The sequence below is a fragment of the Sus scrofa genome, chromosome 10, assembly GCF_054392235.1.
Source record: "Sus scrofa isolate SSC_HxYL_T2T_F1_AM1 chromosome 10, Sscrofa_HxYL_maternal_Yorkshire_Landrace_v2.0, whole genome shotgun sequence".
Taxonomy (NCBI): domain Eukaryota; kingdom Metazoa; phylum Chordata; class Mammalia; order Artiodactyla; family Suidae; genus Sus; species Sus scrofa.
This window is the reverse complement of record NC_139392.1, coordinates 9,130,639-9,145,947: the sequence shown is the minus strand read 5'-3', so window position 1 is coordinate 9,145,947 and position 15,309 is coordinate 9,130,639. Positions and strand designations below refer to the sequence as shown.

The window sequence follows — 15,309 nt, the reverse complement described above, 5'->3', positions numbered from 1 at the left end:
ATTGAGCCTTAATTATTGCTGATGGCCCATTTGGCTGGAGCTCAGTTCTGTGCCCTGTTTGCCTGCTGTCCTTGCCCACACTGTGTCGTTTTCATTTTCAGACCCACACCCCCCGATTTGTCCTGCTCACCAGCCATTAACTTACCTGCCGCTACCTGTCCGGTACTGCTCTGCAGCTGTTATTTCCCTGCCAGGCTCAGGTCTAGAAAGCCTCTCTTGAAGTCACCTGCCAGGCTCAGTCTGGGCCCTTGCCCAGGCTGCAGAGGAAGAAGGGACAGGAGTTAGATGGCCTGCCACATGCTATCACTGGTATCACGTTCCCTCCGTGTCCCAGTGCAACCTGAAATAGCCGGGCGAAACTTTTATGCCTCAAACAAATGCCGTTCCCGGGCCATCTGAGAGTTTGCATAATTTAAGAAATAGAAGAACATGTGTTCAACAGTTTTGATCAAGGCAATAGAATGGGAAGTGCGGGGACCTAGATACCGAATAAAAACACCACGGCTCCCAAAGTTATTTATAATACCTTTGTTAATGCTTGAACATTCTCAGAAAAATCTGGAAATCCGATACAATCTACTTCAGAGCGCTGAATCGTTTTCCTCTCTATATTTCTGCAGGAAATACGTGTCCTGTAAATGTAGGACAGTCTTAGACTAAACTAGTTGTCCTCACTTAGGTTGTTTCTGTCCCTTGAAAGGCTCAGTGTGTTCTCTTAGCTATAAAAACTCACCTCACCAGGCACAGTTGACCCCTCCAGCCTTCCCTGAAACCTCTGAGTTCGGCCTTCATGTAGAATGAGGAGTCCTCAGCCCCATCGGGCTAAATCTAGGCTTTGCCACTTAGCCGTCATAGGACTTATGCCCCTATTCTTATGTCTTTTGTGTGCTGAGGGAGCAATACTGTCTGTCCAGTTTCTCATTTGGTCTAACAACTCAACAAGCCGTAAAATGTTAGGTGAACTAATGATAGAAAAACATATGGGGGTTGCCGTTGCGGCTCAGTGGGTTAAGAACCTGACATCGTGTCCATGAAGATGTGGGATCAATCCCTGGCTTTGCTCAGTGTGTTAAGGATCCAGTGTGGCCACAGGCTTTGGCATAGGTTGCAGATGTGGCACCGACCTGGTGTGGTTGTGGCTGTGGTGTAGGCCAGCAGCTGCAGCTCCAATTCAACTCCTAGCCCGGGAACTTCCATATGCTACAGGTGCGGCTGTAATTAAAAGAAAAGAAAAATGCACTGTAGTATTTCCTAAGAATGTACTCCTTGCCTCTCTTGTCTTTTGATACATAAGTACAGAAAAACTCACTAGGTATAAACTGGAAAAAAAAATAGAGCTAGCAGTAAAAACCTAGTCTAGGTTCCTCCACATTTAATCCTCCAACAAACCTAGACGTGGGGAATATTCCCATTTTGCAGCTGGAGCTGAAGCCCAGAGAGGTTAAGTGACCTGCCTAAGAACACACAGCACATAGGCGGTGGAGCAAAGGTTCTAACCCTGCTGTCTCCGGAGCGTGCCTTCTTAGCACTAAGTGGTGCTCCTTGTCCCAGCGCCGCAGATGATGCTGAGGCTGTGGTCCCTTCTCTTAACCTTACCTTTTATTTTTTTGTCTTTTTCTGGGGCTGCACCTGAGGCATATGGCGGTTCCCAGGCTAGGGGGCTAATCACAGCTGTAGCCACTGGCCCACACCACAGCCATGCTGCATCCTTAACCCGCTGAGCAAGGCCAGGGATCGAACCTGCAACCTCATGGTTCCTAGTCGGATGCGTGAAACCACTGAGCCACGACGGGAACGCCTACCTTTTATGCTTTAAATCTTTCCAGCTGGTTGTCCCTCGCTGCCTTCTCTGCCGCTTTGGGGGAAAGAGCTGAGCGCCGTCCGTGGGGCCTGGTGCTTGCTGGTCTCTTCAGTCACTGTTTCTTCATGCGGCAACTCTGCTGTGGCCTCCTGAGTCCTCCGTCTCTGGCTGCTCCGTAGTCTAGAGCCGTCGTGTGGCTTAGTCTTTGTTTCCTTCTGGGCAAAGAGAGGCTCTGATGTTTGCATTGTTCTCTGGGAGGCAGATGCTCCGTTATGAGGATTCTAGGCTTGGCTCTGGGGATGCAACAGTGCCAAGACATCAGCTTCCATCAAGCCCCTGGGTGCAGCTCCAACCCCCTCCAAAGCAGCAGTGTCCATACATAGGTGATTCATGTTGTCCTAGAACTAAGATGTAGCCCCTGCCTGAGACTGAGCTGAACTAAAGTGGGCCGCATAAAGGTGCCCTCCTAGTTGCCCTCGGGGTGGGGTGCGTGGCGGCAGTCCACTGCTTCACAGATGATGCCCCTGTTGATGTTTCTGCTTGTCGGCTCTGCTTTGACGTGTTGCTCCTTCCGTACTTCCTCACCCTTCTGTTCCAGCACATCCTGACCTGCCCTCTTCTTCCTACAGACCCTTGTTTGGGAGCTTCCTCTTCTTGAACCAGTTTTTCTTGCTAGAATAAATGATCTCTTTTTCTAAGACCCACCTGAGCAGAGGCGGGCCAGTTTTTGGCTTTATGACTATTTGTCAGCCATTTGGGTCCAATGTTATTAAAGGGATCCCGGCCTCTTCTGGGCCAGAGAGCTATTCAGTATGATCTAAAAGTTAAAGATGCAGTAACTCCCTTCCAGGCACTGCAGGTAGATGCTTCCGCTCTGCAGGGTCAGCCGTGCTAAATGACTGAGGGAGATGTGTGCTTACGACTCTAGACTAGGTCATGAGTGGTCCACGCAGTGAGTGCACCAGCCTTGTTTTCAAGCACATTTGATGGGATTGTCAGCAGTTTTCCCACTGCAGGCATAGTTGTGTAAGGAAATGTAGCTGGTCCCATGTATTGAAGAGGCGGGAGTCTCTCCTATCCTAATAAAATCTGAAAATCCCAGTGCCTTAAAACCACATGGGTTTATTTTTCCCTCAGGCTGTGTGTTCTGCGGGTTACCTGTTCGTTGCAGGTAAGGTGTGTGTTCTAGGTGGTGCAGTGATTCAGAGACCTTGGTGATGTCCTTTCCATCTCAGATTGAAGAGCATCTCAGGGGAGAAGGCCACCCCCGCATGGACCTGTAGGTCACACGTGTCACACGCATATAATACTGAAGATTTTTTTTCTTGGCTACTTTGTTCGTAAGACTTCAAAAACCTGACGTTTTTCCTGTTCAAGACAAAAGTGATTTAATTTACTCTCTGTTAAGAATTTTAAAGGATCGTGTTGCTTCGGAACATGGCAAAAGAAAATGGGTGAGAATTTTAAAAATAGGAAGCGTTTTGCTGAACGTTTCCAGAATGTTGAATCTGTTTGGTATAGAATATACATACTTCACGAGTTCCTGCTGTGGCTCAGCAGGTTGAGGACTTCAAATTGTCCCTGTGAGGATGCAGGTTCGATCCCTGGCCTTGCTCAGTGAATTAAGGATCTGGTGTTGGCCACCAGCTGTGGCGTGGGTCATAGAAGCAGCTCAGATCTGGTGTTGCCCTGACTGTGCTGCAGGCTGGCAGCTGCAGCTCCAATTTGACCCCTGGCCCAGGAACTTGCATCTGCTGCGGGTGTGGCTATGTAATATAGAAAAAGAAAAAAAAAAAGAATATGTATACTTCATGCTTGTAGAAAAGTCACCGTTCTCATGGAGGCATGATGAATGGGAGACAGTGAGCTGGGGCTGAAGCCTTCAATTTTGTCTTCCCCTGTTGTTTAAAAACATGTTTTTTTTAAAGTGGTTCACCTATTCTTGTGTAATTTTAAGAGAAAGAAAATGTAGGGGGTGGAGGAGAGAAGAAACTCTTTTTCCACAGCTCATGACATGTGTTTTAAATGTGTATCAGGCCACATCCGTCTGAATGGGTCCCGTCAGCAGCTACATCTGATTCCAGACCGGCTGTTGGATACTCTCGGCTGTTCGCGCTTCCGTATGTGCTTTAGGAGGCGTCTGTCGAACTTGTGACTAAATCTGTCAATTTTTATAGCAGTTGCATTGGATTAATAGGTTACTGTTAATCTGAATATTTCTTTCCTGTGACAGTCATTTTTTTAATAATGATTTTTATTTTTTCCATTAGAGCTGGTTTACAGTATTTGTCAGTTTTCTGCTGTACAGCAAGGTGACCCAGTCACACATACATGTATACATTCTTTTTTCTCCCATTATCGTGCTCCATCCCAAGTGAGCAGACATAGTTCCCAGTGCTACACAGGAGCACCCGGTGACAGTCATCTAAGAACATAATGTACTTATTTTAGGTCTCGTAACTGTTGTTCAATAAAACTTGATTTTTTTCTCTGCAGTAATGCATTTTTTAGATTTGTTCCTAAGTATCTTACACTGCTAAGAGTATCTTTCAGTGATATTTTTCTAATTTTTAAGAATTTCTTTTCTGAAGTGGCATAGAGAAATGCAATTGATTTTTGTTGATTCTTTTGTTTTGTTTTCTGTGCTTTTTTGGGTTTTTTGGCTACTCCCAGAGCATGTATACATTCCTGGGACCAGGGCCTAGGACAAAAGAACCCCAAATGGATGAACAGTATTAATGATTTGTGCGTCTTCTCGCCAAAACCCAGGCCAAGTATGTGCCCTTAGGTTTTGTTATCTAGAGGTAGGACGTTTGACTGTTTTCAGTACTTCTGCTTTGATGCATGTTTTCCTTATGTTCATGCACTTGGGCTAGCGACAAGTTGACTAAAAGTGGTGATAGCAAGTGTTGTGGTTCTACTGTTTTCACAAAAGGGCTAATTATTGCGATTAGTATTATTGTTATTTATGGAGTTGGTTGTTTTGTACACACACTGTTGTTATAGATGTTTTCTTCTGCTTTTCGCTTATTTTGGTCCTAAAAGAAATTCATTCCTAAAGATATTGGTCATAAAGAAATCATGTGAATTTTTAAAACTGTTTTTATGGTGAATTATATTGATACATTTTAAAATTAAAAACAATTTTGCAAATCTGGTATAAACTTTGTCAGGAGAGTTAAGCTTTTTCTGTTTGTGAATTCTCTTTGCTTATGTTTTAGTTAAAAAAAAATTTCATTATATATATGAGTGTGATTGGTCTTTCATTTTCTTTCTCGTATTCTCCCATTTTTATATTGTCTGTCTCCCAAACATTCTTTCAGTTATGACTGATTCATAAAATAAGCTGGGAAATATTCTTTTATTCCCTTTGCAATAATGTTTGTAAAAATTGGAATTACAGCTTTTGCAAATGTGTGGTATAACTTGATTTGCACAACTCTCTGGGCCCACTGTTTTCCTTGCGGGAAAAAAGTTTAACTTTAGACTATAATAGATAGTACTATGAATGTTGAAAACATTTTAAAAATTATCTTTCAGTATTGAGGTATAATTTGCACCAAATATACACATCTTAAGTGTAAAGCTTGATGAAGTTTTAAAAAGGCATTCATCTGGGAGTCCCTGTTGTAGCTGAGCAGTAAGGAAGCCAACTAGCATCCTTGAGGATACGGGTTTGGTCCCTGGCCTTGCTCACTGGGTTAAGGATCTGGTGTGGCTCTGAGCTGTGGTGTAGATCACAGATGCAGCCCGGATCCCATGTGGCTGTAGCATAGGACAGCAACCGTAGCTTTGATTCGACCTCTAGCCTGGAAACTTTGATATGCCACACTATGGAAATGCAGCCCTAAAAAGCCAAAAATAGTTAAATAAATAAATAAAAATGCATTCATCTGGGTAAGCCCTACCCACATTGAGATAATTTCTTGCTGTCTTCCTTGGACCCTTTCCCCTTTCTTCCTCTGTTTTTTTTTTTTTAATTTTTTTTTGGCTTTTTAGGGCTGCACCCAAGGCATATGGAAGTTCCCAGGCTAGGGGTCAATTGGAGCTGCAGCTGCTGGCTTACACCACAGCCACATCAATGCCAGATCCAAGCTACAGCATGACCTACATCACAGCTCTCACAGCAACGCCGGATGCCCAACCCACTGAGTGAGGCCGGGGATCCAACTGCATCCTTCCGGATACTCGGATACTTGTACGATTTGCTTTCTCTCTGCCACGACGGGAACTCCTCTTGCTCCCCTTTAAAGAGAGAGTGCACTATTCTGCCTTCTCTCACCACAGATGAGCTTTCGCCTCCGCATGTCGTATCAATGGTATTAAACAGTATGTTCTTGGTGAGCCTGTCATCTTTAACTCATGATCGTATCTGTGAGATTTAATCCATGTTGTTGCTTGTAGCAGTAGTTCATTTTTCTTTCATTGTTTCATTCTTCCAGTATATGAATATACTACAGTTTATCTATTCTGCAGTTGATAGATGCTTGGTTTCTTTCCAGCTCTTTTTTTCTTAAGTCAGTCTAACTTGGAAATGTTTTAAGGGACTTGTCTAATTTGCCTAAGAACTCAAGTTTAATTCTCATTTTCCACAGTCTTATATTCATAATCACATTGCAAGTGCAGTTTATGCCTCTGTTTTCACATCAGATACTACTTATTACACATCCACTGTCTTTCTAGACCAGTTAAGCCAGAGGTTTGTCAAGTTTACCAGTAAATCCATGGGGGCTAAAAACTCAAGGTTATCCCTTGATTTTGTCCATCAACAGGACATAGGCCTCAAGGGCTTGAAAAACTAATCTTTTGACAGTAAGCTCTTTCACAATAATGAGTGTGCACTTAGAGTTGTCAGCAATACCATTTTTTGACTGTTTCAAAAGAAGGCAATTCTGATTCACTGATGTCTTTGCAACTGAAGAAATTGCTAGCAACTCTCGGGTAGATTTCAAAACTGGTCGCAAGTTCTCTGGGTTCTGTTGTGTGCAGCCCTTTATAATATGACTCCTCTTTGAAGCGTGAAAGTCCGTTTCGTAGCCTTGATCCGGGCTTGGTCACATGACTGGGTTTGGTCAGTGAAACAAGCCGAAGCCTGGATCTTCCTTCTACATTAGGGTCTCCCATCTTAAGTTGCTGAGAATTTTTCTGCTACAGTCAGAGCGAGCTTGGGGTAGATAGACTCCCATGATTATCCAGCCAAGTTCTAGAAGCTAGTGTGAGGCCGCATGAGACCATCCAGCCTCAGCCAAGCTGGTCCAGAGCAGAACTACCCAGGGGACGCACAAAACTATTAGGAAAATAGTAGTACATGTGGCGCCTTCAGTTTAACTGAACTTTCTTCCTGCACATTTATTTTATTTTTCCCTGTGCTTCTCAGGCACTCCTAATAGTAGTAGGACTGTTGTGCCCAATTCATTTACCAGATGTGTCTTTGGGACTGATAGTACTCCATGCACAAGTAGAGGCGTATGTCCATCCATTGTCTGCCCTTGCAAACGACAGTCCGAGTTTCTGAATGTGGCACAGAGTCGCTGATCTTAGATGGTCTATTTTGAGTCATGGCTTCTACCACAAAGTGGGAGTTGGCATGTGGTGGAAGATATCTTACCACCCAAACGATGCACGGAAACGCCACAGGTAAAAATTCAAGGCAATCCTTGGATTCAGAGACCTGAAGAGAAGCCAGCTCTTGAATAACCCCTTTGAAGACAAATATTGGTGACCTCTTTTGTAAAGGTATGAATAATATATCTGTCCATTTCACTGTGTCCTATATCTCTTCCCAAACACATTTTTCCAAATTTTCAGAAGTCCTTGCATATTACCTGGTTTTATATTAATTTGCTTTTTAATGAAAACTTGCCCTTGCAAGTGTGGAATAATCAAGTAGAGAGAGTAGGAAAATTTGACGAAAGGAGAAGATTTCCTGTGGAAGCACCTAGTTCTGGTTGATAAAATTGATACTTAAAAGGGGTAGGGCCAGGTCTGTCTTAGAAATGAAAGGAATCTGAGAGCAGACAGTTTAAATGTCTCTAGCTGCTTTACTAACTAGAAACACCGTACACACATTTGTTTCATTTCTAAATGTTTCTCTAAATGAGATAACTTAGACAAAAATAAAAACCCCACTTGGCTAGTTGTTTCCCAAGTGAGTTTTCCATTTTTAAAGACAGTAATGGAGGAATAGAAGTATCAGTTGTTTTTTGAATATTTCTCCTTTAGTACGAGAAATCCCAGATGGTCGAAGAGAGAAAGAGTTCGGGATGTAATAAAACTAAATAGAATTGATATCAAGCCTGCATTCAGCAATAGTCACATTCCTATCCAATCAAGCAGCTAAAAAGTCAGCAACAGCTCCTGTAGTTAAGTTAAAAATCTCTCATCTTTCAAATGCAAAATTTAGAGATAACGTGAGATGCTCCTCTGAATCGAGACAAGCATGTATATTTAAGAGAAGGTGTTCTGGGGTGAAGGAACTTTCGTCAGTGAAACCAACTTTTAGGGTAGCAGTATGTCTGTAACCTAGAAAAGAGAAAGCACAGGAAATGACTTGTGTTCCTGTCTCTGTGTGGCAGGTCATTTGGCTAACACGATTAAATGGATTGAGGTGCGTGAAAGCTGGGGGAAGGGGAGGGGCCAAAAAGGGATTAGAAGAAAAGGTGCCCTGCTACTTTAAAATTATGCATGCCTGGCCCCATCCTGGTCCCTCCCACCGCTGGAGGCACCTGCCGAGGGCTTGGGGAGCTCCGTTCCAGCCAGCAAGCCAGCAGACTGCGCTCTGCTTTTCAGGTAACCAGGTGTGTGCTGTGCAGAATCCCTGACTTGGGCTCCCAAGTCTTCCTTGCAGCCTTCGTGCTGCTGAGGCCTATTTGCTGAGAGTATCTGGGGGTTAAGGCACCGTTGCCAGGCAACCAGGGACAGTGGTCCTGTGAAGAGCCATTTGTCACACTGAGGGGACTGGTTGAAATACAATAAAGAAATGGTAACTCAGCTTATTTACCAATACAATTACTTACCCAGTATTAGGGTCCATATGTAACCTACAAATATGTAGTCAAATGAGGAAACACACAAGCGTTGGCTAAATACTAAGGCGTGGGACGGACAGATGGTGTTGGGTTTCTAATCAGCTTTACCTCGAGCTTAAAGTTGCCTCACATGCTGGGATGGGGCGGGTGTGTGTGTGTGTGTGTGTGTGTGTGACCCAAAGTGCTTGGCCAGCTTTATTCTGGACCTGTGCAAGTTAGCACTGTGTTTGAGCAACCGGTGCACAGGTAGAGGAAATCTATACAGTCCTTTACCTTGTTCAATAGAGTGGAGGGTGCTCATTCTCTTGGGGGGGTGGGTAGCAATCTGAAGTGACCATGGGGGAGAAATGCAGTAACATAAACACATGGAGATGAGTGAAACGCCAGTCCCCTGGGGTGCTTGATGTGCCCAATAGCAGGCAGGTGGTTTCTGACTGTATGAGTATTTGACTCCAGACCATGTCTTTCTAAATGTTTTTTTTGAGCGGTTGTTTAGAAAAGAACCAAAGTTGGAAAGACGCCCCCCCCCCCGCTGCCACTTTGTCTTGACGGGCTGTTTTTGATTTGCAGAGCCCAGCTGCTACTCCGGTCGTGACCTCTGCCGAGAAGGCCTTCAGTGTCGCCCCAGTGTGAAGTTGCCCGAAAAAAAGGAGCCTTTCAACGTTGCTTAAAGCACCCTGCTCTCAGGTGTTGCTGGCCAGTCCGATGGCCTTATTATTTATTTAGGGCTGCTTTCCTGGGAGGAGAATGCTTTTGTGTAAACATGCATCGCTTGGCTCTTTCCCTGGGCCTCGGCTTCTTGTTTCATGTCCCTGAAACGTGGCTCTTTGCCTATTTCGCTTCTGTGTCGTGGGCTGACGCCCAGGGCCTTTTCCCCAGGCTGGAGAACGTGGGAGCTTTCAAGAAGGTCTCGGTCGTGCCAACCCACGCGACGTGTGGACTCCTGGGCCAGAGCACTTTTTGTCAGAGCCCGGCTGCGGCCGAGAGCCTCCGGGCCTGTCCCCAGCAGTTCTGCATTCAGGATTGCCCGTACCGATCATCACCCGCCACCTACACGGCCCTTTTCTCAGCGGGCCTCCGCAGCTGCATCATCATGGACAAGCGAGACTTGAGTCCCAAAGCCCCCAGCCGCTCTGCAAGCCTCATTTTTGGAAATCACAAGAGCTGCTTTGCTTCTCCCCCGGCTCCAAGGCTGGCCGCATCATTTACTCTGGCTGTGTGGCTGAAAGCTGAGCAAGAGGGTGTCATGTAAGTTGTGGGGAGGGGGGTAAGCTTTCTGGGGGCTCCTGAGAAATCAGTCGGTGGTGGCAGCTCAAGTCCCCCACCAAACATGAAGGTGCATTGGAATTCATGCCATTGAAGACCCAACTGCTGTTTTGTTTTTTTTTTTTTTTTCTCCAAAATTCAAGGTATTTTTCTCCTCGCCAGGGATGAAGTGAACCTTCACAAAAGTAGGTTAAGATAATTTCATCGCAGGCAGACATGTTTACACCTGGCTCAGTTTGGTGTTCAGTAGCTTAGCTAAACCTTTTGGCCTTTGTTTTGAGAGGCTGAACCAGGCTCAGGGTAAGTTGGAAGGCATGGGGACTAGTAAGCAAAGTAGGGGCTGTTTTCAATGCCTTGGTCTAGGTTTGTGTAAACAGCCAACCCTTGCTAGAGTGTACAGTTTTCACTAGACAGACAGCTCTCCCAGGGGTTAGGACTGTGTTTTATGTATCCTTTTTTGGACCAGGAAAGCATGTTTGTTTGAGTGTGGAAGATGTGTTCACTCAAATGAGTGATACTCTCGTCTCTGGTGAGAGGTAGCTTTTGACCTCTGTGTTTTGGTTGTTGGGAAGGATTCGGAGGAGCAGAAAGGGTTCCCGAAGCATTTATACCATTGATCCTACTAGAAATGCCTTCCGTGAGTTAGGAGTGGGGCTTCCTTAACATTTTCTGTTATTTTATGTAACTGCCTCTTTTTCATCCTGTAATAGTTGCCTTAACTGATAGTGAAAGTTCCCCCTGAGTCTCTAGAGCCAGCCTGGAACTGGGCGTAAGTGGGACAGTTCGGAGGCATTTTTTTTGGCTTGGCTTTTGTCTTCCTGTAGGCCTTCTGGCTCATCCCCCATGACGTCGTCTTTCTGTGAGGATGTTGGCCAAATACCTGAAAACTTGTGAAACAAACCAGAAAACTCTTACAATCTCATAAGCAAATATGATTTAAATATCTCTGGTGTTTAGTTTTCATTTGCCAAGTGAGAAGTTGGCATATTTTCCTTAGGTTTTATTTGGAGGGAAAATCATCACAAACCCTTACTCCTGTTTCTGTCTGCCCCCTAAAAGAAAACCCTGTTCCCTTATTGTTTGAAATGTCAGTAAATCCAACCCCCTTAGTTTATGCAATGCCTAAAGAGTCTTAAAAATTGGCTCTTGACGAATGTAGTCAGGATGAAATTTATTTTTTTTTCCAAGCTTTTTCCAAGGGATATAGCTGTACAAAATTCATCTTGTATTGGTATCATTTTGTATAAATAAGGCCGAGGACTATTTAGAGAGGCAGTAGCACGTGGTTTATGGTTTTAAGAGTTCCGTGCATCAAGGTCGTTTCCATTCTCAAAATTAAAATACCTGTGGGAATTGGGGGAATTTCGGGGTGTTTGCACTAGATAAGTAAAACAAACAAAACATGGATTATCCAATTATTGTTTATCCAGGAGCAAAATAAATCCAGTTCCTAAATATTTTGCTACCTGCCTTCTTCTCACATTCATTATCTACAAAACCTAGTATGTTTACAAGCAAACAAAATAGCAGGGAAGATAATCAATAGCATATGAAGAAATGCATTTTCAGTAGGCTTGGGGAAATAAGCCTGCTTTTGGCAAATACATTCTTGAGTAATGGTCACATTCTAACTTGTCGATTTAAACTCAAGAATAGTGGTTGGAGGCAGGCTCTTGGTAGATTGTTTTAAGACCTGGGGGCAGGGAATGAAGAGCGTCCCTTTCATTCCCTTGACTTAGAAATTGCCACTCACCAAAGGGTTAAGAAAAATCACAGGAGAGTTTCCACAAAACCGTACTCCCTCTTTATATAAAATCTGTGGGTCGACTAAACCTATTCGCCCAAGTGAAAATATACTTGTTCTCAAAATGTTATCACCAAGTATGTGTATGAAGTGGAATAAGATAGTGATAGTAAAACAGGGGCTATTCAGTGTTCTCCCAATATTATTCCCTCGCAACTCTCAGAAAAAACTAACGCGAGTGAGAAGGAATAATTGGTGGAACAAGTGCCCTTGAAGGGAAAGTTTTAAACACCTTTAGCTGTAATGCTCGGTTGGCCTGATCTTGGATTCAAGGAGATGACTACTTGCCATTTTTTTGAGAGTCTGCCCTGTGCTAGGCTGTGCTTCTCGTTTTAGAAAACACATGGTCTTCCGGGAAGACAGAGCGGCGTTATTACTAAGTCAGCACAGCGTAAGTGAGCCCAGAGAAAGGCCCCCTAAGCGTCTTGAGCAGGGCTTTCACATGGAGGTAGATGAATTGAGTGGGAGACCACAGCTGGGTGAAGAAAGGAATCCAGATTCCTCTGGGACTTGACAAAATTCTGCTCCCCCAGTGCACTGCCTTCTTGAGTTCTTGTCTGTGAGATGCAGGCTGATGAGCATCTTTAATAGCTAGTTGTTTGGGGGCGATGTTGATGGCTCATGTCCATGATATTTCTTTAAATAGCAGATTTTGGGGTATAATCCACTCAGGGCTGCGGGCAAACACTGATAATATTCTCTATCCTGACAAAAAGTTGAGCTGCTGTGTTGAAAGGTAACAGCAGGGAAAGGGGCTTGAATTCATGTTTCCGCCCATTGGGTGCAGACTGGCCAGGAGCACCCAATGATGTAATTAGCATAAGATAAGATAACTTAGAGTCAACATAAGTTAATACAGAAAATAAAAAACCGTAAAAATCCATGTCTAAAGAGGTGGGGAAGGAAGGAGTGCTACTGTGATAAAGAGAGAAGTGATTTAAAAAAAAAAATGGGGTAACTGGCCTGGCACAGGACGTAGAAATTCTCTGAGAATGCTTCTCTTAGAATATGTATGCCTGTGTCTTGAGAGGGGTGGATGATCTTTCCTGCAAGGTCATGAACCTCATCTCAGTGCCTCAGTTGGGTGGTGTGGTCATGGCAAGCTCGGCAGTCCCCTTAGAGACACTGGCTTTGGCTTCTGGCCAGTTGATGGTGCACTAAGTAAATAAAGGCTGTAGTTGTGCATTTTCCGTTTCATCCTGAGACTTAAATAGAGCAATTCTGACTTTAGCGCTAGCAGTTTAGAGCCTTCGATGGACACTAAACTGTCTTTACATTCAAAAAATAGAAAGAAAGGAAAGATTTGCACTGGTGGCTCAATACCCAAGCGGGATGTGGTATATGGTGCCGCCTCCTATAAAAGAAATAGCAGAGGAACTAATGAGCCAATAGGCTAAGTGTTGGTTTTGCAGGATGATTCAACCACTTGAGCGTCCATCGTGAATGTCTAATGAGGTTCTGGGGGACTAGATAGTACATAAGAAATCTATTTTTTGTTGAACCGAAGGGGCTTTGGAATCAAAGGACAGCTGGCCCTGAGTATGATGACTTTCAGGGACTTACTCATTGTGACCCTTTGAGTGGAGTTGGGGTCAGTTACATAACCATGACTGCATGATGCCTTAGCCTGCCTTTTGGTTGGAGGCTGATCTTGTCTCTTTTCTGGTTGCCTCCTAAGGTGTGTCATAGAAAAGACGATGGACGGGCAGATTGTGTTCAAACTTACAATATCTGAGAAAGAGACCATGTTTTATTATCGCACAGTAAATGGTTTGCAGCCTCCAATAAAAGTAATGACACTGGGGAGAATTCTTGTGAAGAAATGGATTCATCTTAGTGTGCAGGTGAGTAAAATAAAAAACATTTCACATTTGGTTAAACACAAGAATCCAACTTCCTTTCTTCCTTTCCAATGGCATCTTCCCTCAAGATCGGAAGCATTACCTTTTGATGTCAAGTATGTGCCAATGACAACTAAAGGAAAATAATATTTAAATGACCTCATGATGTAGCTCTTGATAATGTCAGCAGTTCTCCCTTAAAATTGCGGTGAAAGTGCCCACAGAAACTTAGGGAAATTCTGTTTCGAGTAATATCCTCAGGAAATTTTTGTTCTATTTGGTGAGTATATTTTATTTGGTTCAAAGATGTGTAAGGGCTCTTTGGCTGTCCAGTGCTAATGTGACTAGTCGTGGCCGTGTTAGGAGCCCCGCCTGGTTTTTACAGCTGTCCTTTGTAGATAGCCTCTGATGATAAGAATAAAATGTGGCTGTTGTGTTAAAAGGCTGACCTTAGAACTAATGAACTTTACACATCAGACGCGCCAAAGGTGTTACATTATGACTTCAGTTGTCAAGCACAGTTCGTATTAGCCTTCGAAGCTGCTAAAGGCTGCGATAACTGTGAGATGTGTGGTATTTTATGGTTCCCGGGGCTAGAGACAGCTTGTTCTTTTGTTTCTTCAGGGCTCTGGAATGGTCCAAGGCAGGCAAACCTCACCCTTGCTTTCTTCTTTTCTTTTTCAGTCAGAGGTACTCTGTACTGCAGTTTTCAGTCTGTGCTCTCACAGGTTCATCCACACGGGGTCCATGCGAACCCCATTTGCACCAGTTATCGTCATTCACTGTTTATGAAAATAATTGTTGGTTTCTCAACTCTTCCCCTCGCAGTGAAGCAGGGAGTGAGTAGACTTCCTTAGAGGATCTTGAGAATCCGTATTTGGATTTTTATTTTATTTTACTTATTTTTTTTTAGGGCTGCCCCCTTGGCATATGGAGGTTCCCAGGCTGGGGGTCAAATTGGAGCTGTAGCTGCTGGTCTATGCCACAGCAATGTCAGATCCAAACCAGGTCTGTGACCTACACCATAGCTCATGGCAGCACCAGATCCTTAACCCACTGAGCGAGGCCAGGGACTGAACCTGCTTCCTCAGTGATGCTAGTCAGATTCGTTTCTGCTGAGCCATGATGGGAACTCCCCATATTTGGACTTTAAAGTCTCTTTCAGCATGGGCTCTCTTCTTGAGGCTTCAAATACACTTACTTCATACTTATCTTTCTTTGGTCTGATGAGAACCGGGAGATTCTGCCATGTATGTGCACAGCAAGGCATGAAAAGCCTTAGGAAGAACATGAAAAATGTAAATGCAGGAGTTCTCATTGTGGCTCAGCGGTGATGAACCGACTAGTATCCATGAAGACGCGGGTTCGATCCCTTGCCTTTCTCGGTGGTTAAGGATCCAGTGTTGCCATAAGCTGCAGCGTAGGTCAGAGACACTGCTTGGATTCCACATTGCTGTGGCTGTAGTGTAGGCCAGTAGCTCCAGCTCTGATATGACCCCTAGCCTGGGAACTTCCATATGCCTGTGGGTATGGCCCTAAAAAGACAAAAAATATATATACACATACATG

At 44.2% G+C, this 15,309-nt stretch overlaps 1 protein-coding gene across 1 annotated transcript in view; it reads left to right on the top strand.

Annotated features, from left to right (window-relative positions):
- The window catches only part of USH2A (usherin), an 837,868-nt gene that overhangs the window by 18,748 nt on the left and 803,811 nt on the right, over window positions 1–15,309 (top strand). Inside the window, exons 3-4 of the mRNA XM_021064292.2 lie at window positions 9,400–10,077; window positions 13,578–13,743. Of these exons, the coding sequence (XP_020919951.2) occupies window positions 9,593–10,077; window positions 13,578–13,743 (651 nt within the window). The 5' untranslated portion in view covers window positions 9,400–9,592. The remainder of the gene's footprint in view (window positions 1–9,399; window positions 10,078–13,577; window positions 13,744–15,309) is intronic.